Source organism: Podarcis vaucheri (genome assembly GCF_965113315.1).
Source record: "Podarcis vaucheri genome assembly, chromosome: 5".
Taxonomy (NCBI): Eukaryota; Metazoa; Chordata; class Lepidosauria; order Squamata; family Lacertidae; genus Podarcis; species Podarcis vaucheri.
In genome coordinates this window covers 15,226,678-15,253,748 of record NC_138763.1, presented here as the reverse complement: position 1 = coordinate 15,253,748, position 27,071 = coordinate 15,226,678, and the positions used below count along the sequence as shown (strand labels likewise).

The window sequence follows — 27,071 nt, the reverse complement described above, 5'->3', positions numbered from 1 at the left end:
GTCCTTTCATCATCAGAAGCAGCTTCCAGGGGTGGAGTGGCGACATTAGCTTCTCCCTGGCACTTCCGCTGGTGTGTTTGCACCATGCTGACCTCCTTGCTGCCTCAACCCTCTCCCTTCCAGCAAGCAACAGCGACCCAACCGCCAGGAAGCTGGCGTAGCAGTTTTGCCCCACCTGGTGAGTCACTTCTGCCTGTTATGTTGGTCTAGCTCCTTATGGGTTAGGGCTAAAATCTGCACTGGGAAGCTGGCTCTAGTTGTGCAAGATGTCAGGAATGTAACAAAGGTACTGGGGCTAGCAAACATGTCCTCACTCTCCCTAATGGGAAACAGGTGAGGAGGAAGTGCCTGTTCAGAGAATACGCCATGCGGAAAAGGATTAAAATCTTCCTCCCCATCTCCAGAAAGGGACGTGGGTGGTGCTGTGGGTTTAAACTACAGAGCCTAGGACTTGCCAATCAGAAGTTCAGCGGTTCGAATCCCCGTGACGGGGTGAGTTCCTATTGCTCGGTCCCAGCTCCTGCCAACCTAGCAGTTCGAAAGCACGTCAAAGTGCAAGTAGATAAATAGGTACCGCTCCGGCGGGAAGGTAAACGGCGTTTCCGTGCACTGCTCTGGTTCGCCAGAAGCGGCTTAGTCATGCTGGCCACATGACCCAGAAGCTGAACGCCGGCTCCCTCGGCCAGTAAAGCAAGATAAGCACCGCAACCCCAGAGTCGGTCACGACTGGACCTAATGGTCAGGGGTCCTTTTACCCCATCTCCAGAGATTCTGCTTGGACCCTCATGCAGCAGATATATCTCTATATCACTATCTGTTAAGGTTGCCATATTTCAAAAAGTGAAAATCTGGACACAAAAGTTTTTGGCCAAATTGGTTGAGCTTTTTAAAGTTTTTGAGCTTTTATTAAGGAAGTTCCAAACGTATATCATTATCACTATCTATATCCACAACATGCAAGCTAATGTCTACTTTGTCTCTAAAAGTGAACATTTTCAGGAGCAAGAGTGAACTGTTCCTCTCAGTTTGCTTTGGAAAAACAACATAGCTTTGGAAAAACAACGGATAATGAATTGAAAGGAGGGGAAAATAAGTGAACGATTAATTGTAATGAATGGAAAATGTAATAGATAAAAGTGTGTTATATAATGCAGCAGGAAAGAACGGAACTGGAAATGCCAGTGAGGAAGGGCGAACTTACAAAAATTCTTCTAGATTTGTATTAAATTTGAAGTTAGGTCGTTAAAAATCTTTGAAACGCAATAAAAATTAATTGGCAAGAAAGAGAGAAACTGTGCTAAAATCTCAAGGTAGGACTGTGTCGTAGGCATGGGAATGACCTTTCAAGGACCACATGCCACTGATGGGTGGAGCTAGAGGAAGAAATGGGTGTGGTAATGGATGTAAATTTTACCTTTGTACAGTAGTTCCTACAATACATTTTCACACCTCTCTCCAGCCTCCATTCAGTCAGACATCATCCTAGTTTAAGGGTACATCCCAGCCAGTCATAGATAGTCATCCCAGCCAGTCATAGATAGGAGGTGTGGCCTGGGATGAGTACTAAGCACCAAGTAGAGAGGCCCGGCGTGCCACATTTGGTCCCCAGACATTAGGTTCCTGATCTCTGCTGAAAGGGCACCTCCCCATGCTAACAGTGGGTTTTTAATGCTGGATTTTATCACGTTAAAAACTGTATTAATGCATGCAACGGGCTATTATTCTTGCCTTGTACAATAGCTGCCACAAATATCTACATAATTGTTATGCATTACGTTCATTATGCAAACATTATCATCTGGAAAGTTGGTCACCCAACTACAGATAAGTTAATAAAAGGGTTGCTTGAGTAATTTGTGCAATATTTCCTGTCCCAGTAATTAAGAAACAATGACCAACTTAAGGCGGCCATTCGTCTTCCAGAAGGTCCTTTGCCTAAGAGAATGAAGAAAGTTTTAACCCCTACCCCGAGCCTCGTGTAATTGCTTAGCTGACCTGCCCCTGGTCTCTCGCACGAGCAGCTGGAACTTTAGCTTGTTAAGAGTACTGAGAGTTGTTAGGAGACCCCCTCATGGAACTACAATTCCCAGAGTTCCCTGGGAAGAAGGACTGATCTGCTCTGGGGACTGTAGCTGTGTGAAGGGAAGAGGGGTCTTCTATTTCTTTCTTTAAAAATACATTTTTCAGATTTTGAATATATAGTGTATGCTCGGGTTGTGAACATGATCCGTGTGCGATGCACATCCGCAACCCGCAGCGGCGTGTCTGCACAAGCACAGGTTGTGATTTGGCGCATCTGCGCATGCGCAAAGTGCGATTCAGTGCTTCTGCGCATGCGCGACCGCTGAAACCCGGAAGTAACCCATTCCGGTACTTCCAGGTTTCAGCGGTCCGTAACCCGAAAAAAGGCAACCTGAAGCGTCTGTAACCTGAGGTATGATTGTATATGGTGTGACCGGAAAGTTCGGTGAATGGTCACAGAAATCGGATAGCAAGAAATATTCACTTACAGGCCTTCAGAGTAGGTGCCTTCTGATACAATGCACCATTGACAACATTTGTGGAACTGTTGGAAACTTCTGGAGAAGTCCTCTTTTTGTACTGCTTTCAGTTCCCTCGTCACAGCAGCTTGTGAAATGTTGGGAAATCTGTGCCCTTTCAGTGCAGATTTCAGTTTTGGAAAAAGAAAGAAATCTGGTGGGGCCAGATTGGGAAAGTGTGGAGGGTGGGACAACTCAGTAACCTCATTAACGATTTTACGTGGAATATGCAATTCTTCCGCCATCATTCAGATGGACAAAAGCTGATCCAACATCATGAACTGTGTTGACATTTGCTGCCGTTCTGCTTGCTGACAGTCTGCCAGACTGAGCACCATCTTTGATGGTTTGCCACCCTTCATGGAAATGCTTAAGCCATTCATACACTGTCTTTCGAGTTACAGCTCCATCTCCGTACACAATCGTGAGCATTTCGTGGGTTTCTGATGCCGATTTACCCAATTTGAAGCAGAATTTTATATTGACTCTCTGCTCCATTTTCAATCACTATGCACTGCACTATTAACAGCTACCCCCCCCCGGTGAAATTAGCAAAGATCTATCACACAATGTTGGAAATGTAAAGAAAAAAAAGGTACTTTTTATCATATGTGGTGGACGTGTCCTAAGGTGAAAGACTTTTGGGAAAATATTTATAATGAGTTGAAAAAAATGTTGAAAAATACATTTATTAAGAAACCAGAAGCCTTTCTACTTGGAATAAGCCTTTCTACTTGGAATTGCGCCCAAAAGATGTTAGATTGTTGTCGTATGCCACTACAGCGGCAAGACTCTTATTAGCCGAAAACTGGAAATCGCAAGAAATACCAACAATAGAAGAATGGAAGATGAAGATTTTGGACTTTTTGGAGCTGGCTGACATGACTGGAAGAATCCGCGACCAGAAGGAAGAGGAGACACAAGAGAACTGGAAGAATTTTAAAGAATATCTAGCTAAATATTGTGATATAAGATAGAAAATTCTTAGACGTAATAAACAAGCTTAGGTGTAGAATAAGAATATGTGGTAGTAAATATTAAGGATTAGAATATTTATAAAGGACAAGAGGTTACTAAATGAAAGGAGTTAATATTATTAGAAATATGAATTTGGATAACTGTTATACAGGTGACGTAATGAAATTCAGTTAGAGGGGATTCGAGGAAGTCAGTTATCAATGTAATGAGAATTAGGTATTTGAAGAAAAAAAATTCTTTGTGTTTAGTTTTGTAGTGTAATGTGTTTTTCTTTGTTGTGTGTTTTGTTATGTTGTTTTTGTGATAAATGTGGAAAATCAATAAAAAAAAAATTTTTTGGGGGGAAACAGCTACTAAACGCTACCGCATGAACGTAGGCCTGTCAACAAATGCTGAGACACGTGTGCGTATGTAAGCTGAGATACAGGAGATTGCCTCCGACATGTCTCCGCGAATCTGGCAGTCCCCATGATCACATACAGAAGTGATTCACCCTACTTTCCAGTCACACCTTGTACATCTTACATTTTCCAAAACAAAACAACTCCCCCCAAACCTTACTACTTCCCTCAGGACTTCCCAGTCTACCCCTCGCATGGCATTCTAATCAAACCTTCTTTTGCTGCATATCCTTTCGGGAAGAGGGGTCTTCTAACAACTCTCAGCGTCCTTAACTGTCAGCAGCTTTCGACATGGTCGATCACGAACTTTTGGACCACCGCCTTACCGACGTGGGGATCCAGGGCACAGTCCTTCAATGGCTGCGCTCGTTTCTCTCTGGTTGGGGACAGAGGGTGGCGCTTGGGGGGGGAAGTGTCATCGCGCCACTCCTTGGTGTGTGAAGTACCTCAGGATGCGATACTCTCCCGGATGCTTTTCAACATCTTTATGCGCCCCCTCGCCTAGTGTGTCCGGAGTTTTGGGCTGGGTTGCCATCAGTATGCCGATGACACCCAACTCTATCTGTTGATGGATGGCCATCCTGACTCGGCCCCAGACACACTGACCAGATGCTTGGAAGCTTTGGCTGGATGGTTACGTGGGAGCCGGTTGAAGCTAAATCCTTCGAAGACAGAGGTCCTCTGGCTGGGACGGGACGATATGGGATTGGGGGGGCAACTCCCATCTCTTGCGGGGGCGCAATTAGTGCCAGCACCGTCCGTTAAGAGTTTGGGTGTAATCTTCGACACCTCCCTTTCCATGGAGGCGCAGATTGCAGCTATAACAAAGGCGGCATTTTTCCATCTCCGCCAAGCTAAGCAGTTGGCTCCTTACCTCTCTCGCCCTGACCTAGCCACTGTGATCCACGCGACGGTCACCTCCAGACTGGATTATTGTAACTCGCTCTACGTGGGGCTGCCCTTGAGACTGACCCAGAAACTCCAGCGGGTGCAGAATGCTGCAGCGAGACTCCTTACGGGGTCTTCGCTGCGAGATCACATTCATCCGGTGCTATACCAGCTGCACTGGCTCCCGGTGGAGTACAGGATCAGGTTTAAGGTGCTGGTTTTAACCTTTAAAGCCCTATACGGCCTAGGACCCTCTTACCTACGGGACCGCGTCTCCTGGTATGCCCCACAGAGAAACTTACGGTCATCAAATAAAAACATCTTGAAGGTCCCAGGCCACAGAGAAGTTAGGCTGGCCTCAACTAGAGCCAGGGCTTTTTCGGCTGTGGCTCCGATCTGGTGGAACACTCTGTCACAAGAGACTAGGGCCCTGCGGGACTTGACATCTTTCTGCAGGGCCTGCAAGACAGAGCTGTTCCACCAGGCCTTTGGCACACCCTGACTCCCTCCCTCGGCAATCTTCGTGGAGCTCTGGCCCAATGGTTGCCAGTGGCTTGAATTAATTAATTTTATAATGAATTATTTTAGAGTGTTGTTTGTGCTGTACTTTTGTACTGCTTTATTGTTGTTAGCCGCCCTAAGCCTGGCTTCGGCTGGGGAGGGCGGGATATAAATAAAATTTATTATTATTATTATTATTATTATTATTATTATTATTATTATTATTATTTATTAACAAGCTGCAGTTTCTAAGATTCTTTGGGTGAAGCCATGACCATTAATGTGCTATCATGTATTGTACTTTAATACTGGTATAGGATCCTTTACTGCATCTGAAGGGGAGGGGCTAATTTATGGGGTGCAGGAGAGGCTGTGTGGCACCCCCCCTCACCCCTCCAGCATCTTGGCACAGTTCCCCACCCTTCAGCTTCCACTCCCTAAGGTACCTGGTACACTGTCTTATCCCCTGTCTTATCAGTGGGGATGACTGGCATCCCTATCAAGGTTCTGTGCTGCATGGATAAGTCTCTGTCTTCTGCCCCAGTACCACATCTACTGTACTTCCTTTGCTGCTGCCACAGTTGTTGGCGGTGGGGCCTTGGGAAGGGCAGAAAAAATTGCCGAGGGGTGGGGGAATCAAACTCCTGCACTGGGGGCTAACATACATAGCATTTCAGGCTAAAACCCTGTTTTCCAGAGCATTCAAGCCTATTGATTTCAGAGGGGACAAACACAAGGGACTAGGTGCAGATTTACAACGTTAGAGGCTCATGCAAGGAGACTGACGTGGCTGGAAGCTAACAGGCAGGTAATGTAGTTGCCATAGCACCTCCACTTTCTGGACCACAGGATCAAGCATGAGCTCTTGAACATGCTTTCTTTGCGCAAGACTGATTTGTGTTCCTGTGTTTACAATATAAGCACTCAAAAGCCTTCTCTGGAAAGATCGCATCAAAATGTCTTCCCTCCCCCTTCCGTTCTTACCTGTGCGAATGATTCAGAGCAAGGTCGGGCTTCCTCATCTTCAAGTAGCAGATTACAAGCTTTGTTTCAATAAAACTGGCAATGCTTGAGATGTCTTTCGGAGAGGCTTCAAAGGGCTTCCCTAAAGCTGCACCTTTGCTGCAAAGCTTGCGAGAAATAACAACAACACCCACTTACTGGCGGTACAAAACCGTGTGACAAGTACATTACATAGCTCGACGAAAAGCAGAATAATCAAAGCAGGGTGGTGTTCAAAGCACCCTCACGCGTCAATGTATTGCAGGCTTACAACACCCCTGGATGATGGTAGGCCAGTATTTCATTGCAGCTGTGGGAAGGAACTGAGGGCTGAGAGACTGAGTTCATGGTAGGGGCAACAGGTGAAGCAGGGTGGGATTTTTGGTTCACCCACAGCAGCAGTCTAAGCAATTGTCCTTCTTTACTTGTCCTCACCAGGTGAGTTGTTATGAAAAGGTTGCATATATTCAGGGCTGGTCCGCCCATGAGGCAGCCTGAGGCAGCCGCCTGAGACGTCAGAATCCCACTGAGGCACCAGCTATTGGAGAAGTGGTATCTTCAGCAACGGTGGCGGCTTCCAGTGAAATCTCACGAGATCTTGTGCACCTTGCAAGATCTCACGAGAGTTCTGCAAGATCTTGGTGGAACCCACCACCTCTGCTGGCTTCATGGGGGCCGCTGCGTGACCCAGGTAAGGGAGACTTTGGCAGCAGTAGGGATGGCACCCCCCCATTCTGCCTCAGGCGGTGAAATGGGATGGGCCTTCCCTGCATATATGTGTAAATAGAACCATATATCCTAAAGACACCACAGACTCTGCAGGCCTTCAATCCAAGGAAACCAAACCCTGTGTAAGCACTTCGGGCCCCTAGAGCAGGCATAGGCAAACTAGGCCCTCCAGATGTTTTGGGACTACAACTCCCATGATCCCTAGCTAACAGGACCAGTGGTCAGGGATGATGGAATTGTAGTCCCTAAACATCTAGAGGGCCGAGTTTGCCTATGCCTGCCCTAGAACCTCTCACTGCTCGGAGACAGGAGTGTGATGTAATGATACCAAGATACATGGGCCAATGCCATGACGGACAGCTCCTGTGTTCCTGGGGGTTAAAAGGTGATATTCAAAGCATCTTCCTTTCTTCTGCCCATAGGTTGTGCATAATGCTTCTCCACTGCTTGACTAGAATTGAGGCTAGTTTATGTAATATGCTTAGATTGAGGTGCTATTCACTGCCCACTGTGAGAAGAGGGATATTAGATCACATGAAGGATGATTTGAGGAGATATATATATATATATATCCTAATACCATTTAGAATCATTTTCTCCCAATGATCAACCGAGAACCTGATTTGCATATTCCTTAGTCAGTTGGGAAAGGTCGTGACCAAAGAAATAAAAATCTCAGAATACCTTTTATGATTTCCCTTGCCCAATAATAATAGAGGAGATTCAGATTAGAAGAGGCTGCTTTAATCCATCCATCAAGAAAGCCAAGGAAGACTATAAGTAGGAAAATAAGTGAAAGGAGGAGTAATTTCTGTTCTTAATTCTCAGTTAATGGAAGAGAATCGCGTGAAAAGTGGCCCGCTGAATGCTTTAAGGATGAAATAGGCTTGTTTTCATATTTCACTCATATTCTTCTCCCATGGAATTTAATATAGAATAATCACCTTATTACTGAATACTTTAAAAGCATTCTGAATTTCTAATGCAAGGCTAAGGTCCTCTCTCCATTTATATGGAGCTGTTTAAGCAGCACCATGGGAAGAGAGAGAGAAAGAGGAAGGGAAAAAGTTCCCTATCTCATTTCTTTCTCATCACAGCAGTTGCAGGAGCATCCATTGGAAAGCGAGGATGCCTGGAGAAGCTTGTATGATTCTCCACATGCAGCAAATAGTTGCTGTGGGGAGGGGGGGGGGAAGAATTAAATCAAGGAAATAGCATGTGGGAGAAAGAGCCAAACTCTCTCCCCAGGGTTGCAGGCCCATCCAATACGACAGTACTTTTATCTTTTAAAGAAGATCTATCTCTTAAAGAGCAGGGGACGCGGGTGGCGCTGTGGGCTAAAGCCTCAACGCCTAGGGCTTGCCGATCGAAAGGTCGGCGGTTTGAATCCCCGCGGCGGGGTGCGCTCCCGCTGTTCGGTCCCAGCGCCTGCCCACCTAGCAGTTCGAAAGCACCTCCGGGTGCAAGTAGATAAATAGGTACCGCTTACCAGCGGGAAGGTAAACGGCGTTCCGTGTGCGGCTCTGGCTCGCCAGAGCAGCGATGTCACGCTGGCCACGTGACCCGGAAGTGTCCCCGGACAGCGCTGGCCCCCGGCCAATAAATGTGAGATGGGCGCACAAACCCCACAGTCTGTCAAGACTGGCCCGTTCGGGCAGGGGTACCTTTACCTTTACCTTTATCTCTTAAAGAAGATCACAGATCTCTCCCACCATCTCTGCTTGTTTGGCCCTGTGATCCCACCCCTCAGCCTCCCCCATCAGCCCCTGTTTGGACAAGCCATAGTCGAGATTCACCACAGTTTCTTTGGATTTGGACCTCACACTAAACTGTGGTTGATTTAAAAGGGAAACTGGCTTAGTGTTATAAGCTCATGAGGGCTGTGACTGGAAGTAATTTCCACTGTGGGAAAACACTTAAAAACGGGTTCTGGGGGAAAGTTCAGCTCCACTTAGAGAAGAGGAGCCACCTTTTAAAAACTTTTTATTTTTTTACTTTTCCTCTGAAATGTGGTCTAAATTAGGAAATATACATATTGGACCACTGTAGGCAGATGGAAACATTGGCGGGATTTTGATTTCACTTGTAGTGTAACAGTTATCATGGAAAATATGGATTGATATAATAGAGTTCGGAGAAGATGCGGTTTTAAATGATTGAAATGGGACGCCAGGTAAGGGGTGGGGGGAAATCCTGAGATTCAGAGGAATCTCTTTATATAGATATGTAATTTAATTTTTTTAAATATAATTTTGCATTGTAAAAATCAAATAAAAATGATTTCAAGAAAAAAAGGAAATGTACATATTGCGTATGCAGGTTTTATGCTCCATTTGTGTCACTAAGGCTTTGAAAGATCTAACAACACATCTGACAGCACTAGGATAGCTTAGCTGGTTGTAATGTGGTGCCAATAACACCAATGTCGCAGGTTCAATCCCCGTATGGGACAGCTGCATATTCTTGGATATTCTGCATTTTCAGGGGCTTGGACCAGATAATCCTCACAGTCCCTTCCAACGCTACAGTTCTTATGATTCTATTCCAGGGGTCAGCAAACTTCTTCAGCAGGGGGCCGGTCCACTGTCCCTCAGACCTTGTGGGGGGCCGGACTATATTTTTTTGGGGGGAAATGAACCAATTCCTATGCCCCACAAATCGCCCAGAGATGCATTTTAAATAAAAAGACACATTCTATTCATGTAAAAACATGCTGATTCCCGGACCGTCCGCGGGCAGGATTTAGAAGGCGATTGGGCCAGATTTGGCCCCCTGGACCTTAGTTTGCCTAAAGGTAAAGATAAAGGGACCCCTGACCATTAGGTCCAGTCAGGGCCGACTCTGGGGTTACGGCGCTCATCTCGCTTTATTGGCTGAGGGAGCCGGCGTACAGCTTCCGGGTCATGTGGCCAGCATGACTAAGCCGCTTCTGGTGAACCAGAGCAGCACACGGAAATGCTGTTTACCTTCCCGCTGGAGCGGTACCTGTTTATCTACTTGCACTTTGACGTGCTTTCAAACTGCTAGGTTGGCAGGAGCAGGGACCGAGCAACAGGAGCTCACCCCATCATGGGGATTCGAACCGCCGACCTTCCGACTGGCAGGTCCTAGGCTCTGTGGTTTAACCCACAGCGCCACCCGCGTCCCTTTAGTTTGCCTACCCATGTTTTATTCTTTCACCGGCTGATTCTTTCACTAGCTCCCCTCCCCGAATTTTTAGGGATCCACATGACCTGAGTTGGGTTGTGCCATTCTCTAGTTTCAGCCTCAAGACAGGGCAAACGAAGTGCTTTGAAGATTTGATATATGCTACACAAAGCTCCCGATATAATTACCTCTTTTATTTTATCCCACCTTTTCCAGGAAAAATCTCAGGCCATTTATGACACTCCTCAGTTTCAAATCCCCATATCATCTTGTTACAGGTAAGAGACGTAAATCAGAGGGTTCATTGCTTGTAACTTTTAGCCCTGCTACCATATATATATAGATATAGCCTCCAAAGCGTCTCTATAGGAAAGATGTATATGTGGCTGAAAGAGCAAGAGAATTATTTCCACACACCTCAGCGAGCACAAAGGTATTGCTGAGTTTTTTTTTGGGGGGTTAATTCTTTTTGGGTAATAATGCTTTTCTACAGACTAGACCCTGCTTCAGTGTGACAAAAAAATAATAATATGGGAACTGGGAAATGGGGCTGTTAAATGATGGCGGGAAGGAAGGAATCATTTAGAATCTTTACATTAAAGCCCTACCCTTTAAAATGATGTTCAGGGAAGTTTTTTAATAGTCAATGCTTTATTATTATTATTATTAATAATAATAATTTTTATTTATACCCCGCCCTCCCCAGCCAAGGCTGGGCTCAGAGCGGCTTACAAGCAATAATAAAAACAAGTTGAATGATTACAACTTAAAAACAAGATTAAAATACAACATTAAAATATTAAAATGTAGCCTCATCGCAGGAGGAGAAGGAAAGGAAAAAAGAAAGAGAGGGAGGGAATCAAATTGGCTCCAAGCCAAAGGCCAGGCGGAACAACTCTGTCTTACAGGGCCTGCGGAAAGAAATCAGATCCTGCAGGGCCCTGGTCTCATGAGGCAGAGCGTTCCATCAGCCCGGAGCCAGAGTTGAAAAGGCCCTGGCTCTGGTTGAAGCCAATGCAACTTCCTTAGGGCCCGGGACGTCTAGGGTGTTGCTATTTATGGACCTTGAGGCTCTCCGTGGGGCATACCGGGAGAGGCAGTCCCGTAGGTACAAGGGTCCTAGGCCGTGAAGGGCTTTAAAGGTCAAAAGCAGCACCTTAAATCTGACCCTGTACTCCACCGGGAGCCAGTGCAGCTTGAAAAGCACTGGGTGAATATGCTCCCATGGCAGAGACCCCGTGAGGAATCATAGAATCATAGAATCATAGAATCATAGAGTTGGAAGAGACCACAAGGGCCATCGAGTCCAACCCCCTGCCAAGCAGGAAACACCATCAGAGCACTCCTGACATATGGTTGTCAAGCCTCTGCTTAAAGACCTCCAAAGTAGGAGACTCCACCACACTCCTTGGCAGCAAATTCCACTGTCGAACAGCTCTTACTGTCAGGAAGTTCTTCCTAATGTTTAGGTGGAATCTTCTTTCTTGTAGTTTGGATCCATTGCTCCGTGTCCGCTTCTCCGGAGCAGCAGAAAACAACCTTTCTCCCTCCTCTATGTGACATCCTTTTATATATTTGAACATGGCTATCATATCACCCCTTAACCTCCTCTTCTCCAGGCTAAACATGCCCAGCTCCCTTAGCCGTTCCTCATAAGGCATCGTTTCCAGGCCTTTGACCATTTTGGTTGCCCTCCTCTGGACACGTTCCAGTTTGTCAGTGTCCTTCTTGAATTGTGGTGCCCAGAACTGGACACAGTACTCCAGGTGTGGTCTGACCAGAGCAGAATACAGTGGCACTATTACTTCCCTTGATCTAGATGCTATACTCCTATTGATGCAGCCCAGAATTGCATTGGCTTTTTTAGCTGCCGCGTCACACTGTTGGCTCATGTCAAGTTTGTGGTCAACCAAGACTCCTAGATCCTTTTCACATGTACTGCTCTCAAGCCAGGTGTCCCCCATCTTGTATTTGTGCCTCTCATTTTTTTTGCCCAAGTGCAATACTTTACATTTCTCCCTGTTAAAATTCATCTTGTTTATTTTTGCCCAGTTCTCTAATCTGTCAAGGTCGTTTTGAAGTGTGATCCTGTCCTCTGCGGTGTTAGCCACCCCTCCCAGTTTGGTGTCATCTGCAAATTTGATCAGGATGCCCTTGAGTCCATCATCCAAGTCGTTGATAAAGATGTTGAATAAGACTGGGCCCAAGACAGAACCCTGTGGCACCCCACTAGTCACTCTTTTCCATGATGATGAGGAACCATTGATGAGCACCCTTTGGGTTCGGTCAGCCAGCCAGTTACAAATCCACTGAGTGGTAGCATAGTCAAGACCGCATTTTACCAGCTTCTTTACAAGAATATCATGGGGCACCTTGTCAAATGCCTTGCTGAAATCAAGGTAGGCTACATCCACTGCGTTCCCTTCATCTACCAGGCTTGTAATTCTGTCAAAAAACGAGATCAGGTTAGTCTGACATGACTTATTTTTCAGAAATCCATGCTGACTATTGGTGATCACAGCATTCCTTTCTAGGTGCTCACAGACTGTTTGCTTAATGATCTGTTCCAGAATCTTCCCTGGTATTGATGTCAGACTGACTGGGCGGTAATTATTTGGGTCTTCTCTTTCCCCCTTTTTGAAAATAGGGACAACATTTGCCCTCCTCCAGTCTGCCGGGACTTCGCCTGTTCTCCAGGAATTCTCAAAGATGACTGCCAGTGGTTCTGAGATCACATCTGCCAGTTCTTTTAATACTCTTGGATGCAGTTCATCTGGCCCTGGAGACTTGAATACATCTAAACTAGCCAAATATTCTTGTACTATCTCCTTAGTTATTCTGGGCTGTGTTTCCTTTGCTGAATCATTTGCTCCAAATTCTTCAGGTCGGGCATTGTTTTCTTTATTGGAGAAGACTGAGGCAAAGAAGGCATTGAGTAGTTCAGCCCTTTCTGTGTCCCCTGTTTGCATTTCACCATCTTCTCCTCTGAGTGACCCCATTGTTTCTTTGTTCTTCCTTTTGCTACGAACATACCCATAAAAGCCTTTTTTGTTGCTTTTAACCTCTCTAGCAAGCCTGAGTTCATTCTGTGCTTTAGCTTTTCTGACTTTGTGTCTACACGTGCTGGCTATTTGTTTGAATTCTTCTTTGGTGGTTTCCCCCCTTTTCCATTTTTTGTACACATCCTTTTTTAATCTTAATTCAGTTAAAAGTTCTTTAGATAGCCACCCTGGCTTCTTTAGGCACCTTCCATGTTTCCGTCTCATTGGTATTGCCTGACGTTGTGCTTTTAGTATCTCCCTCTTAACAAACTCCCAGCCATCATGAACTCCCTTTCCTTTTAGTATTGTTGTCCATGGGATCTCACCCAGCACTTCCCTAAATTTTATGAAGTCGGCTTTCTTAAAGTCAAGAAATTGAGTCCTAGTATGCTTGGCTACTCCTTTCCGCTGTATAGTAAACTTCAGAAGAGCATGATCACTCGCGCCTAATGATCCTTCCACTTCTACCCCACTAACCAGGTCATCAACATTGGTTAGGACCAGATCTAAAATGGCTGTTCCTCTTGTTGCTTCTCCCACTTTCTGGACAATGAAGTTGTCTGCAAGGCCAGTGAGGAATCTGTTTGACCTTATGCTCTTGGCTGAGTTTGACGTCCAACAAATATCTGGGTAATTGAAGTCCCCCATTACTACTATCTCCCTTCCTTTTGCATGCTTGGCCATCTGTTCCAGGAAGGCATCATCTATGTCCTCCGTTTGGCTTGGGGATCTATAGTAAACTCCCACAATGAGGTCTCTGTTATTCTTCTCTCCCTTAATTTTGACCCAAATGCTCTCACTTTGGCTTTGAGGATCTAAATCTTGGATCTCTTCACAGGTATACACATCCCTGACATATAACGCCACTCCTCCTCCTTTCTTGTCTGGTCTGTTTCTCTGAAATAGATTGTATCCCCCCATTATTACATTCCAATCGTGGGACTTATCCCACCAGGTTTCAGTGATGCCTATTATGTCATATTTAGTTTGCTGTACCAAGAGCTCAAGCTCATCTTGTTTATTTCCCATGCTTTGCGCATTAGTGTACAGACATTGAAGTCCATTAATCATTCCCCCGTGTCTCTTATTTAAGGATTTTTTCCTCCCACCACTAGGTCCGCGTGCTGTTTGCTCCATTTGGTCTATGACATTTGGATGATCATCTTCATTAATTGATAGACTCCTACCTTCAGGAGCACTGTCTCCCTCCCCCACATTAGTCAGTTTAAAGCCCTCCTGATGAGGTTTCTGAGATTTTTGGCAAAAACATTTCTCCCAACCGTTGTGAGGTGCAGCCCATCACTTGCCAGAAGTCCATCTTCAAGAAACTGTAGTCCGTGATCTAAGAATCCAAACCGTTCCTGTTTACACCATTTGCGAAGCCAGCTGTTCACTTCCACTATTTTCCCCTCTCTCCCTGGGCCACGTCGTTCAACTGGGAGGACAGATGAGATGACAATTTGTGCATTTAGTTGCTTCAATTTCCTGCCGAGAGCCTCGTAGTCTCTTTTGATCTTCTGGAGGCTATTGCTTGCAGTGTCGTTGGTTCCCACATGAACCAAGAGGAAGGGGTATTTGTCAGTGGGTTTTATGATTCCTTGCAGTCGTTCAGTTACATCTTGGATCTTAGCCCCGGGGAGACAGCACACTTCCCGAGACATCTTGTCAGGCCCACAGATCACTGCTTCTGTTCCCCTCAGTAGGGAATCCCCTATCACCACTACACGCCTCCTCTTGGGTTTGGTCGGGGTTCTTCCGTGAGCTGTCCGTTCCAAGGTCGCCTGCACATTCCCTGAGGACTGACTTTGCTGCTCGTCTTCATATACCTGATCGACTGTAATGAGGGAGAGATCCTCAAATGGAGTCTGCTCTTCGTCTTCCATGCTAGGGAAGAGGTCCTCAAAGCGATTGTGTATTTCTAAGCAATCAGAGTGAACCCTGGGCCTCCTACTTCTTTGAGTCACGTTTCTCCATATATCTGGCTCCTGTGTTGGTGAACTAGACTCCTTCTCAGGGGAGTCCCCTGTCTCCTCCTTGGTGGAGACGGTGTGCTCTGTTGCTTCCAAGAAGAGCTCCAGCTCTCTAATTCTTTGGAGCGTAGCTACACGTTCCTCCAGTTGCTGGACTTTGTCTTTTAAGAGGGCAATCAACATGCAATTGCTGCAGGTAAAGCTGCCTGCAACCTTTGGCAAGATGGCAAACATTGCGCAGGAATCGCAGGCGACTGCAGCTGTTCCCTCCCCTTCCATCTTGAAATCGTGTCGTTGGGGTTGGCTACAGAGGTCCTCCATCATAAAAAGCTTGAAGACAGGACAAATAACTTCCCTCACACAAAAAAACACCTAGATCTCCCTCAACAAACGTTTGAGACTAGCTCCCCTAAATCTAAAAGATGGGTGGCTCCTCCCACAGCTAATCCCCTGCCTCAACAGAAACCCTGCCCCCTCTGACCTTTACACAGGGAAAACAGCTAATCAGCCTCAAAGAAACACACAGACACAAGAAAACCCTTTTTGCTCCTTCTTCAACTGCTGCCCTACAAACTCTGATAAGCTCCTCCCACAGCTAATCCCCTGCCTCAACAGAAACCCTGCCCCCTCTGAGGAGCCTCTATTGTGTTTTTAATATTTTTTAATATTTTTTGTGTTTTTAATATTTTTTGGGGAGCCCCCAAGAGTGGCTGGGGCAACCCACTCAGATGGGCAGCATATAAATAATAAAATGATGATGATGATGATGATGATGAACCACAACAACCAACTTGGAGAGTGAGGTTCAGGGCTGTAATCCTCCCAGAGCCTTTGAAACAGGTAAAGCTGCTGAAAATTACATTTGAGATATTCCACCTCCCCATCCTGATGTTCTTTGATGTGGAAGGAAAAGGATGAACTTGAATTTCAAGCGCTGGATTAGGCTCAGCATGGACTGGGGAGCCTTCCGCGTGATCCAGCAAGGCTTTTCTTGTGAAACAAAAGCCTTGCAGGACGTATCTGAGGCCATGTGGTACCATTTCAGAGTTCAGGTGGAGGGTGACCAAATTTTTGAATGCTTCTCCACATCATATACAGCCCTATCAACTTGAAGGAGAAGATCTAGTGTATTTAATCCAGCTTGCCTCTTTTGCATGAGCAAGTAAGCATTTGGTCTTCCACCTGCGTTCAGAAATGGTACAACTACAGACAGGTTGCACGGTGAGGCCCTTTCTCAACAGGACCTGGAAGTTACTTGGGGTCTGTCTTGATCTGTGCTGCCTGCAAGAGATGGGGGAGAAATTTGTTCCGTTCCCATACATTCTCCAAACCAATGCATGAACTGAAATATGGGTCTCCTTGGAAATTTGCGCTTCTCCTGATTTTGCAAAATGTGGTCTAGCTAACAGGAATGCATATATTAACAAAAAATCAGACTGTCCCCATCTTGAGATGTGAGCTTCATGTCAGAACCTCCTTTGCTGCTGCTTGCCCTGTTGCCTCTCAGGCCTTTCTCCAATAATGATTGTAATATCGTGGACCAGGGATAGACCACCATGCTGGCTACTGCTGTACTGGAGAAAAAGGAATCTCTCAAGCTAATAGCATTGCCTGTACTACTCAACCTTGTTTTGCAGGCAAAAATGACAAGAAACTGGCATGATGAGGACTAGTTAAGGTATCTGTAGAGCTCATGCACACCCACACACATTTAAATAAATAAATAAATAAAAATAGTGAAGCATAAGAGCAAATTGGCTTTTGGTGCTATCACTGTTCCCCGTTTGATCTTCCTTTCCTTATTTTCGAGACAACTTGGGATACGTTTTCAGCTGAGCGAGCAGAAATTCCATTTATTTATTTAAAAAAAGCCCCTCCGCCCTGCCTTTATTGTTAATGAGAGTTGTGTAAATAACTTCCTGTACAATGTCTCGAAATTTTCATTTCATGTTAATTCAATACTAAATCTGCATGCAGCTGCCATCCGAGAGGAGCTAAATTTACTGGCCTTTATGCGAATCGTTCTGCAATTGCTGTCATTGAGAGGTTTATTGTTTGCTATTCTCGCAGCCCTCTCAATGAGCTAGGTGGGCATTGGATGGGCTGAAAGCCTGGGATGCATGATAATGTCTCAGTCCACAAAGCCATCCCTATCTGAGCAAGTTAGGCTAAGCAGGGTGCTATTTATTTATGTATTCAAATGCATAATCTCAAAGCAGTTTACATTGGCCCCTATGTCATTAGACTGTAGAGCTGGAAGGGACCACGAGGGTCATCTAGTCCAACCCCCTTGCAATGCAGGAATCTCAGCTAAAGCATCCATGACAGATGGCCATCCAACCTCTGCTTTAAAATCTCCAAGGAAGGAGAGTCCACAACCTGCCGGGGGAGACCGTTCCACTGTTGAATGGCTCTTACTGTCAGAAAGTCCCTCCTGATGTTTAGTCGGAATCTCTTTTCTTGTAACTTGAAGCCATTGGTTCGAGTCCTACCCTCCAGAGCAGGAGAAAACAAGCTTGTTCTCTTTTCCATGTGACAGCCCTTGGGATATTTGAAGATGGCTATCATATTTCCTCTCAATTTCCTTGATTCCAGGCTAAACATACCCAACACCCTCAACCATTCCTCATAAGGCTTGGTTTCCAGACCCTTGATCACGTTGGTTGCCCTCTTCTGTTCAGGACTTGGGGTTTGCTTCCAAAGTCACAGGGACATAGGAAACTGCCTTATACTGGTTCAGACCTCTGGACCATTTAGCTTTGTACATTGGCCGGGAGTGGTACTCGACGGTTTTCATACAGGGGACTTTCCTAGCTCTTACCACCTGGAGATATTGGTGATGGCAATGATATTGATGATGAAATTTATTACCTGCCCTTCACCAGAAGGTCCTGGGGTGGGTTAGAACAATTCAAAATTCAGAATTAAAAACAGTTAAAGTGGTCACAGGAGATGTGTGGTTATGGAACAAACACACTGCATATGTTGACGGTCAAGATAAAGAGCTGCATCTTTGGCCTTTGCCGGAATCGATACAGTGAAGAAGCCGGACAGACTTCTGTGGGGAGTGAATTCTACAGCTTAGGGGCTGTCACAGATAATGCCCTTTCCTGAGGTTTTGTGGGAGGTGGAACTACGAAGAAGGCCCCTTCTGTTGACCTTAACACCTGGAGGGTCTGTAGAGAAGAAGCTGGTCTTCCAGAGATTTGGTGCCTACTGTGATGGCCTGGGACTCGGGGTCAGACTCGGAGCCAGAGGAGTCTCAGTCCGCACCAGATCCTTTGCCTCAGGCAGCAGCTGAACCTAGTTTGGGGCCTGATTCTGAAGAGCCGCAGTCTGCACAGGTTCCCCTGCAACAAGCACCAGCTGGGCCGAGTCAGGGGCCTGAGCCTGCCCTGGCTCCAGATGCGGGGATTACCTTGTTGCCTTCAGCTGGGCAATCACTTACAGCTGCTCTACTACCAGTTGGGTCAGGAGAGGCTGAGGTGGCCTCTGGGTCTAGTAACCCACTGACATCTCCCGAGCTGCAGAGACTGAGGTCTGAGAGAAGGAGAGACCTGAGTACTCGCAGGAGGAGTGCTCGCCTTCAGGCAAGACAGGGAGGTGAGTCATCGGGGGATCAGGAGCGGCCGTTACCCTGACAGAGATAAAAGGCTGCTGGACCCCGCCCCAGGTTGTGGGAGCAACGTTGCTGTTTGCCAGAACCTGCCTGTGATCCTGTGCCTGACCTTGCCTGGTTTCCTGCCTCTTGTCCTGCCTTGGCCCTGTCGGATTGACTCCTCACGGAACCCCTGGATTCGGGACCAGATCTGGACCGCCTTACTCAGGTTATCCCCGGGCCCAGCACACCTACGTCTTTTAGGGCTTTAGACACTAGCATGAGCATCTTGAATTGGGTACCTTCCATATGTAGAGCAAATGCTCTGTCACTAAGTTACAACCATTTCCTTAGATCAGGCATGGTCAAACTTGGTCCTCCAGATGTTTTGGGACTACAATTCCCATCACCCACGACCACTGGTCCTGTTAGCTATGGATGATGGGAGTTGTAGTCCCAAAACATATGGAGGGCCGAGTTTGGCCATGCCTGCCTTTGATGCAGAGACCAGTTCCCTAGTTACTGTTCCTGAGTCCTGATTCAGAAAGCATGACTGTCAGCTCAGATGCACCTCAACCTCTGCATGCCACAGTTTCTGTAGATGCAGCTCAGACATCCGTGAGTAAAGTCCGCAGCATTGCACTACTCAGGTGAACAAACAAGCCAGTTGCGTGATTAGATTCTTGTGCAACCGAGCTGGTGCCTAGGCTGTATGGTTTGGTTCTGTCACCTTCTTTGTGGTATGTTCACCCAGAAGTCGGGTCCAGTGAGTTCAAGCAAACTCCTTATGGAGACAGGGTCAAGAGACAGATGTAACAATTTGTAGAACAGAAGGGCTGATTTGGAAGCTTTCTGTATAAGGACATATTTATTCTCTCCAGGGCTGAGTTCTGGGGGGTGGGTGGGTAAATAAAAAGCTCTGCCCATTTGTCATGAGAGTCATTCGTGGGCAGCTCTGACTAGCCCATCACCAGCAGACCTCCCTGATATCTCTGTCACAGTCTTGCAACTGCTGTTTATTTTCTGCAGAAGGGGAAGGATGGGGGGTGGGTGGGAAATGAACAAATAAATCCACAGGTGGTCCTTAATTTAAAAAACAAAACAGGGCAGGCAGTTTGAGCAAAACTGATGGACTGACTGACTGACCTTGACACCTGTTGTGCAAGTTGGAAGCTGGATGTGAAGATTGTGCAGTACAGTCGCTGTAAATCAGCGGGTAGGGAAACCCCAGGCTTGGAGAACCGCTTCCCTGACCCCAGGCCACCCCTACACTGGCCCTGTTTGGACGCCTTTTTTCTAGCCCACCTGGAATGCGTCCTTGACCTTTGATGATGCTTTTTGCTTCTCTGGACAAAGGATAAAAAAGAAGAAGTGTGTGTAGAAACCAGCCTACTGTACATAGACAACATTTACATTCACGGCTCCACCTGTTTTCCCTTTGGCCCCACCCACCACTGCTATGTGGCCCTCAGAAGCCTCCTCAGAAGGGAATGTGGCTCTCAGCCTGAAAAAGGTTCCACCCTTCTTGCCTGAACTAGTGCTTCTCCCCTTCCCCGCCCCCCCCCTGAAGTGTACATGTGATTGCAGATTCAGAATAGAAATCCTGAACGGGACTGCCTTATCAATCTTGATGTGAATCACGAAATCAATTCCAGGGTCCTTGCGGGTGGAGGGCTGCACCCTAAGGGAAGTGGCAAAGTTACCCGAAAGCATTCACTGCCCGCAAAGCTGTTTTCCTGGTTTTGGCCCTCCATTGCATCCTATGTCAGAGAACTGAATTGACATTAGCTGCACAGCCAGCTTCTCACATCTCTCCTCCGCCATTTAGACAGGGACCATTGTTCCAAAAAGCGGCTGTCACTGGCTGCTCAGCTGCAGAAAGCTAGCAATCTCAGATGCATTATGAACAAACAATCAAACAAAGAACCCCTATCCCTGAATAGAGCCCCAAACCTCAGCGTGTCCTCCTACACCTTTCATTGTCTCTCTCAACAGCACCCCCCTCTCTCTCCACCTCCACCCATCGCTGCTGTTCATCCTTTGACACTGTAAAATAACAAACGGTTCTGGCAAAAGCTGTCACAGTGCCCTGCTGGCGTGTCTATGTGCAGATCGCCTAAATGCAAGTGGAGTACTTTAATAACACACTTCTACCATACCCGGGTCCTGTCCTTGCGAATAAAGTTCCTCTCCAAATCAGTCCGTGAGCTTTCTGAACCTTAGCAAGGCCCTCTTCAGCGGGACTCTTCAAAAATGTTATCAATTTGCCAGGAGAACCTCTTCAGGCATAAAAGACTACGCAAACAACGCAGGCTCGCAGTTTTTCATGAAAACTTCCTCTAGCGCAGTGGGTGGGGAAACTCTCCCCCAGCCCCTGTGAAATATACTTGGAGTCGAGAGTGGATTTCATGCTCTTTATTCAGCTCATAGTGGTGAGGAGGAATGGAAGTTCCCCCAGAATGTCTGCATTATTTACACAATGGGCCCCACGTGATTGGCTAATTCTGGGATTCTTCTGAAGGCCAATCAGGTTACGGATTCACTTCCACCTGGAGCTGGATTGGGTGGCTCCTGTGGACCAATCAGACTGCTGCATTCTGGATCCTATTGTTCTAGGGCCAATCAGACTGCTGCATTTTGGATCCTATTGAACTCAGTACATAACACCCTCAGGGATAATCTGTCATGACCTGCGTTAGAAAAAAGTGAACTTTAGCTGAAGTCTCTCTCTCTCTCCCCCCCCTCTCTCTTTCTCTCTGGTTCCCCTACCCCTGCTGTGTGGAGGGATAATATCTCTTGCCGGAAGTTTTAACTGTTCATTCTGAGGGTTCTTCCCCTCCTCACCTTCATTTCATCTTTCCCCTGTCCCCCTACTCATCTCTCCCATGGGAATCTCATGTATGCTATATTTGCTTCCATGATGGAAGAAAGCTGATATACAGATGTAAGGAAATAAAAGGAAGGGTCCACCGGTAATAATAATAATAATAATAATAATAATAATAATAATAATAATAATACCAGGAATTAGCCAATCACGTGGGGCCCATTGTGTAAATAATGTACCGGTATATAAAGCAGACATCCTGGGGGAACTTCCATTCCTCCTCACCACTATGAGCTGAATAAAGAGCATGAAATCCACTCTCAACTCTGAGTATATTTCACCTTTGTCCAGCTTTTCCACAACAGGTGGAAAGGACTCCTGACTACAATATTCCAAGGAGGTGTTGCAAAGTATGGGACAGTCTAGCCTCTCACCTTGTCAGTGGGACCCAAAGGCCTGCAGGACCCAGAGAGGCTTGTTGCAATCACAGCACAATCAAGGGCCCCATGATTTATTTATTTATTTTAAAAAAATTCTAATTTGTAGATGTGGAGCTGGAGTACGGGTCACTAATGCCTCATTGTCATTACAGCCTCTTATTATTCTACACAGCAGTTAATCAGCTTTTAGACTGGGTGTGAGAGACAAAAATAACTCTCTGCATTCTACTTCTACAAAACAGCTTAGTCTTATCAGCTCTTTTAAAATGTGTAATTAATGTTGCTGGGTTGCCTCTACACAGAAGGTGAAGAGATGGAACTGCAGTGCGGGAGGTTTCTGAATCCCAATCTTATTTGTGTTTAGGAATGTTGGAGAGTTTTGGTGGAAACAGAAAAGGGAGCGGGAATTTCTGGTCTTCGCTTCTTCACCCCATGTCCGAACCCCATGTCTGAAATCAGTACAGTGGTACCTCTGGTTGTGAACGGGATTCATTCTCGAGGCCCGTTCGCAACCTGAAAAGAACACAACCCGCATCTGCGCATGCGCGGGTCGCGATTCACCGCTTCTGCACATGTGTGCGACGTCATTTTGTGCATCTGCGCATGCGTGAGCGGCGAAAACCAGAAGTAACCCTTTCTGGTATTTCTGGGTCACCATGGGACACAACCTGAAAAAGTGCAACCTGAAGCAAATGTAACATGAGGTATGACTGTATTCGCTGCTGCTACTGTTTTCAATCTTTCCACAGGGCAGGCGCCACTACCAAGAAGGCCCTCTGCCTGGTTCCTTGTAACCTCACTTCTCGCAGCGAGGCAACCGCCAGAAGGCCCTCGGCGTTGGACCTCAGGGTCTGGGCTGGATGATGGGGGTGGAGACGCTCCTTCACGTATATTGGATGGAGGCTGCTGAGGGCTTTAAAGGTCAGCACCAACACTTTGTATTGTGCTCGGAAACGTACTGGGAGCCAATGAATATCTTTCAGGACCGGTGTTATATGGTCTCGGCGGCCACTCCCTGTCACCAGTCTAGGTGCCGCATTCTGGATTAATTGCAGTTTCCGAGTCACCTTCAAAGGTAGCCCCACGTAGAGCGCATTGCAGTAGTCCAAGTGGGTAGAGGAACGTAATGATAAAGGAACTGATTACACAAGTAATTCCATAAAATTCCTCCACACCTGACAGCCCTTCTCCTAATGTAAAGAGATGCTGTGGATGCGCTTAGGGTGTGGAGTTTGGATATGCTGTAGCAACATGGTAATAGTGATTGCAATTTGAAGTACAATAAAGCAATAGTCAGTAAAATTATGGTTGGTCTAAGTAAAAGGCATTTTTCTGTCTTGATAGTACATCAAACACTCAAATGTTGATCACTGGAGCCTTTGCGCGAAATGTAAATGAAACCTTGTGGGGAAAGTAAAGGAATTATTGCTTATGTCATGTTTTCAGTGGAACAGGGAAATATTTCTGAGCTTTAGAGAGACTGTCAACTCTGGGCAAAATGGCCAAATGTACAGGGGAGCCAATTAGGCCTAATTATAAATCACCCAATCTGTTCTTGTTCTCTTCCTTCCTTTACTGCAGAATTCTTATACCTCTGAGTATGCAGTTGCCAAGATGCCAAAGATGTTCCTTAAACAACGTAACATGTGGAGAAACTGCCATTGCTAATGCCAAGTAAATAATGCAGGAACATAGATGTTGGTGGGAAGGAAAAAAATAAGTATAAAAGGAGAATTCCATGGATGCCAAGATGCAGTACTCTTTGGTGAGAGAACACCAGCGGAGATTTAAAATCACAAAATATGCAGCAAAGTAAAGCGTGGACATTTAGACCGTTAGACCTTTAAAATATGCCCTTCTAAGTTCCTTCCAAAGCTCCCCTAGCATAGCAAAAGATCATGCATTTGGTAAGTTAAAAATGGGTTTACATAAAAACTCTTCAAAGGTCAGGTTCATGTGCTTTTCCATACTTCAGTCAGAAAGCACCGGCAGTAAAACTTGCCTTAGTTACAGTGGTGAAAGTTTCTAAATTATTGTTATAGGGACACAAGAATGGCTTGTAACAGCCATGCGGTCTGAGCTGCAGCAAACAGCTCAGAACCTCTTCACACGCTGAGCTCCTTTGGTAGACTGAGGTGAGCAAAAGCCTTGATTACTTTCCTCCCAAGGTGAGGGAGAATGACCTAGCTAAGCCTGGCAGGACAGCTTACTCGATGGCATTAACCCCTTTATGCATTAATTTGACTTAAGCATGTTGGTTAAATGAGGTTGGTTATCCCTCAACATGAAGCTGCCTTATACTGAGTCAGACTACTAGCCTATCTAGCTCAATATTGTCTACACTGACTGGCAACAGTTCTCCAGGGTTTCAGACTGGAGTGATCCCCAGTGCTACCTAGAGATGCTAGGAATTGAAACTTGGACCATCTTAGGGTTGCCAGTTAGGAGCATCCCAGACCCTGAGATTTCAGGGTCCAAACCTGAGACCTAGGAATGGCCCCTGCTGATGTCAAGGGGGTGGTCTGTGGAGATCGAGGTTAATGGGGAAAGGAGAGCATCACCCCTATGAACAGACCTGTTCCTGCGATCATCGTTTGAGGCCCTTCAATGAGAGGTCTGGAGGACGGCAACATAAGAACAGGCCTTTTCTGCACCTTCGTTAGATATCTATCTATCGACCTATCTATCTAGGCACCAGGCAAAAACATTCCTCTTCTCCCAGGTCTTTGGATAATTAAAACTTATAAACTCTCTGTGTGTGGGTCATTGTTTTTTGTTTGTTACTATGCTATGTCTTTTTGTGTGTTTATATTGTAAACTGCCCTGTGATTCTTGGGTGGAGGGCAGTATGGAAATTTAAACAACAACAACAACAACAACAACAACAACAACAACAACAACAACAATAAGGAAGGCACACTCCCGCAGAGAGTCTCCACTAAAGTTTGCAGCAGCTCCAGCCAGCCTGAAGCCTGCAAGTTTCATTGCACAGTCTTATTATTAGTATTGTTATTATTAAGCCCAGTGCCACCCACCTGGAGATTCAAGCTCTCCACTTGCCAACTGGAGTGGGCCAGGCAAACCTGGAAACTTCAGGCCAGACCTGGAGGTCTGGTAAGCCTTGACCATCTCCATGCAAAGCAGATGCTCTCCACCAAGTGAAAGCCTTTCCCCTAAACAGCATTTCTTGTAAAGAGACGAGACGGAGTAGGGAGGCTGGTGGATGAATAACCGAGTTGTTCTCCCCGCCATGCTGAGGGTGATGGCACATGGCTGAAAATGCCACAAAGATGGATGGGTTCAAAATGCAGTTCTCAGATGCAGGGGGTGGGGAATAGATCGTTATAACAATTTAATAAAAAGAGACCCCTCTTGCGGCAATAAAAGAGAACAGAAGGCAGAGACGGAAGAGGAGCATGCATGAAAATCAATTCCTAGGCTTTGCTCTCTAAAATATAGTGATAGTGCCACCGTCATAAAAAAATTGATTCACATCTGTTCTTTTAAATCTGAAGAGTAGAACATCTGCTTTGCATGCAGAAGGTCCCTGATTCAATCTTGAGCATCTCTAGGAAGGATGGACAAATTCCTTTGTCTGAAATTCTGGAGAGCTGCTACCAGTCAGTGCAGACAATGCTGAGCAATGGTCGGACTCATTATAAGACCCGTTCCTATGTCCAGTGTTAAGTTGTGGGTGAACATATCAGACGACACAGCGATTCTTCAACAGCTCTTGTTTATTCACAGGCCAGAACAGAACTAAACTGAAGGATTCAGCCAGCCTGCTTATATAGAGCTCCACTACAACGCAACAGCAACCACTTTCTGTAACTATCCAATCACTGAACGTCACTTTCAATCTCTTATTTGCATATGTGGACCTGAGTGAAAACTATCTACAGTATCCCCCTGCTGGCCCAGGGTGAGAACTTCAGTACATAACGTCCAGTTTCTATACCAAGCTGAATGCTTCAGTCCTTTTCAGGGATGCAACCATGAGGGAAAGATGGAGGAAATTGTCTTAATAAAATGCACAACCCCACACCCCTATTCCTATGTGGATCTTTAGTGACAAAAATTCAGTATCAGCACTGCAGCAAATCTTAGTGAATTATGGTGAAAGATGAAATGCAATGAAGGAACATTAGCTGCACCCCTTTAATGTATATATTTTAGCTCTTATCTTCACAGAGCCCAATCCTTTGCATGTTTACTTAGGACAGTCTGATCACACTGAGTTCAAGCGACTTTACTTCCACTAAAGTGGCATAGGATCAAATGACAAAATAACCCTCAGTCACAATAAAATGGTTAAGGTTGCTGCACCCATTAATTCTTCAAAACTCATTCACATTAGCAATAAAGTGCTAACTAAGCTGGCAATCATTGTGCATTACAAACAACACAATGCACAATGATTGTCACGCAGTATTTTCTGGAGTGGCTTAGCTTGCATTTCCTTGCTTTTGTGTGTGTGAGTTCTGAAAAGTAATCGGTACAGCAGTCTGTTCTGTAAAGAAAAGAGATATTTTCGTCTATTAACTTCCTGTGCTTGAAAACTTTTTATTGTTGTTGCAGGCAAAAGTAAAATTTGTGGTTACTGTATGTGTGTGTGTGTGTGAGAGAGAGAGGGGGGGGGGTGCGTGAGAGAGAGCGAGAGAGAGCCAGAGCGCAGCAACCAGTGCTTTGGTGTTGCTATCAGCATCGTGTTGCTAATGATTCAGGCTCAAAACAGATGTTCATAATGTTACTGGTTTATTAAAAAGGATTATATGCAGCTCGCTGTCAAGGCTCTGAACACAGGCCTCTGGCAGGTTTTCTCCTGGTCCAAGGGAGAAAAAGGATAGTGTGTTGAGGGGTGGTATACAGGTAATTCAAGGTACCTGCAGCCATCTATAGCTCTCAGCTGTTCTGCTTCTTTTTGGAGGAATGAGCTTTTAAGAACTCACTTAGTGTAAACTAGTTAGACTGCAACATGCACAGAGGAGAAGATGGTGAAATGCAAACAG

At 45.9% G+C, this 27,071-nt stretch overlaps 1 protein-coding gene and 1 long non-coding RNA gene across 2 annotated transcripts in view; both read right to left on the bottom strand.

The window, feature by feature from the left end:
• LOC309533343 overlaps positions 1-27,071 on the bottom strand; it is a 598,890-nt gene that overhangs the window by 223,027 nt on the left and 348,792 nt on the right. The gene's annotated exons all lie outside the window — the stretch shown is intronic.
• Positions 1-27,071, bottom strand: part of SPATA16 (spermatogenesis associated 16) — a 173,993-nt gene that overhangs the window by 121,390 nt on the left and 25,532 nt on the right. Inside the window, exon 3 of the mRNA XM_082224290.1 lies at positions 6,293-6,438. Coding sequence (XP_082080416.1) covers positions 6,293-6,438 — 146 coding nt within the window. The remainder of the gene's footprint in view (positions 1-6,292; positions 6,439-27,071) is intronic.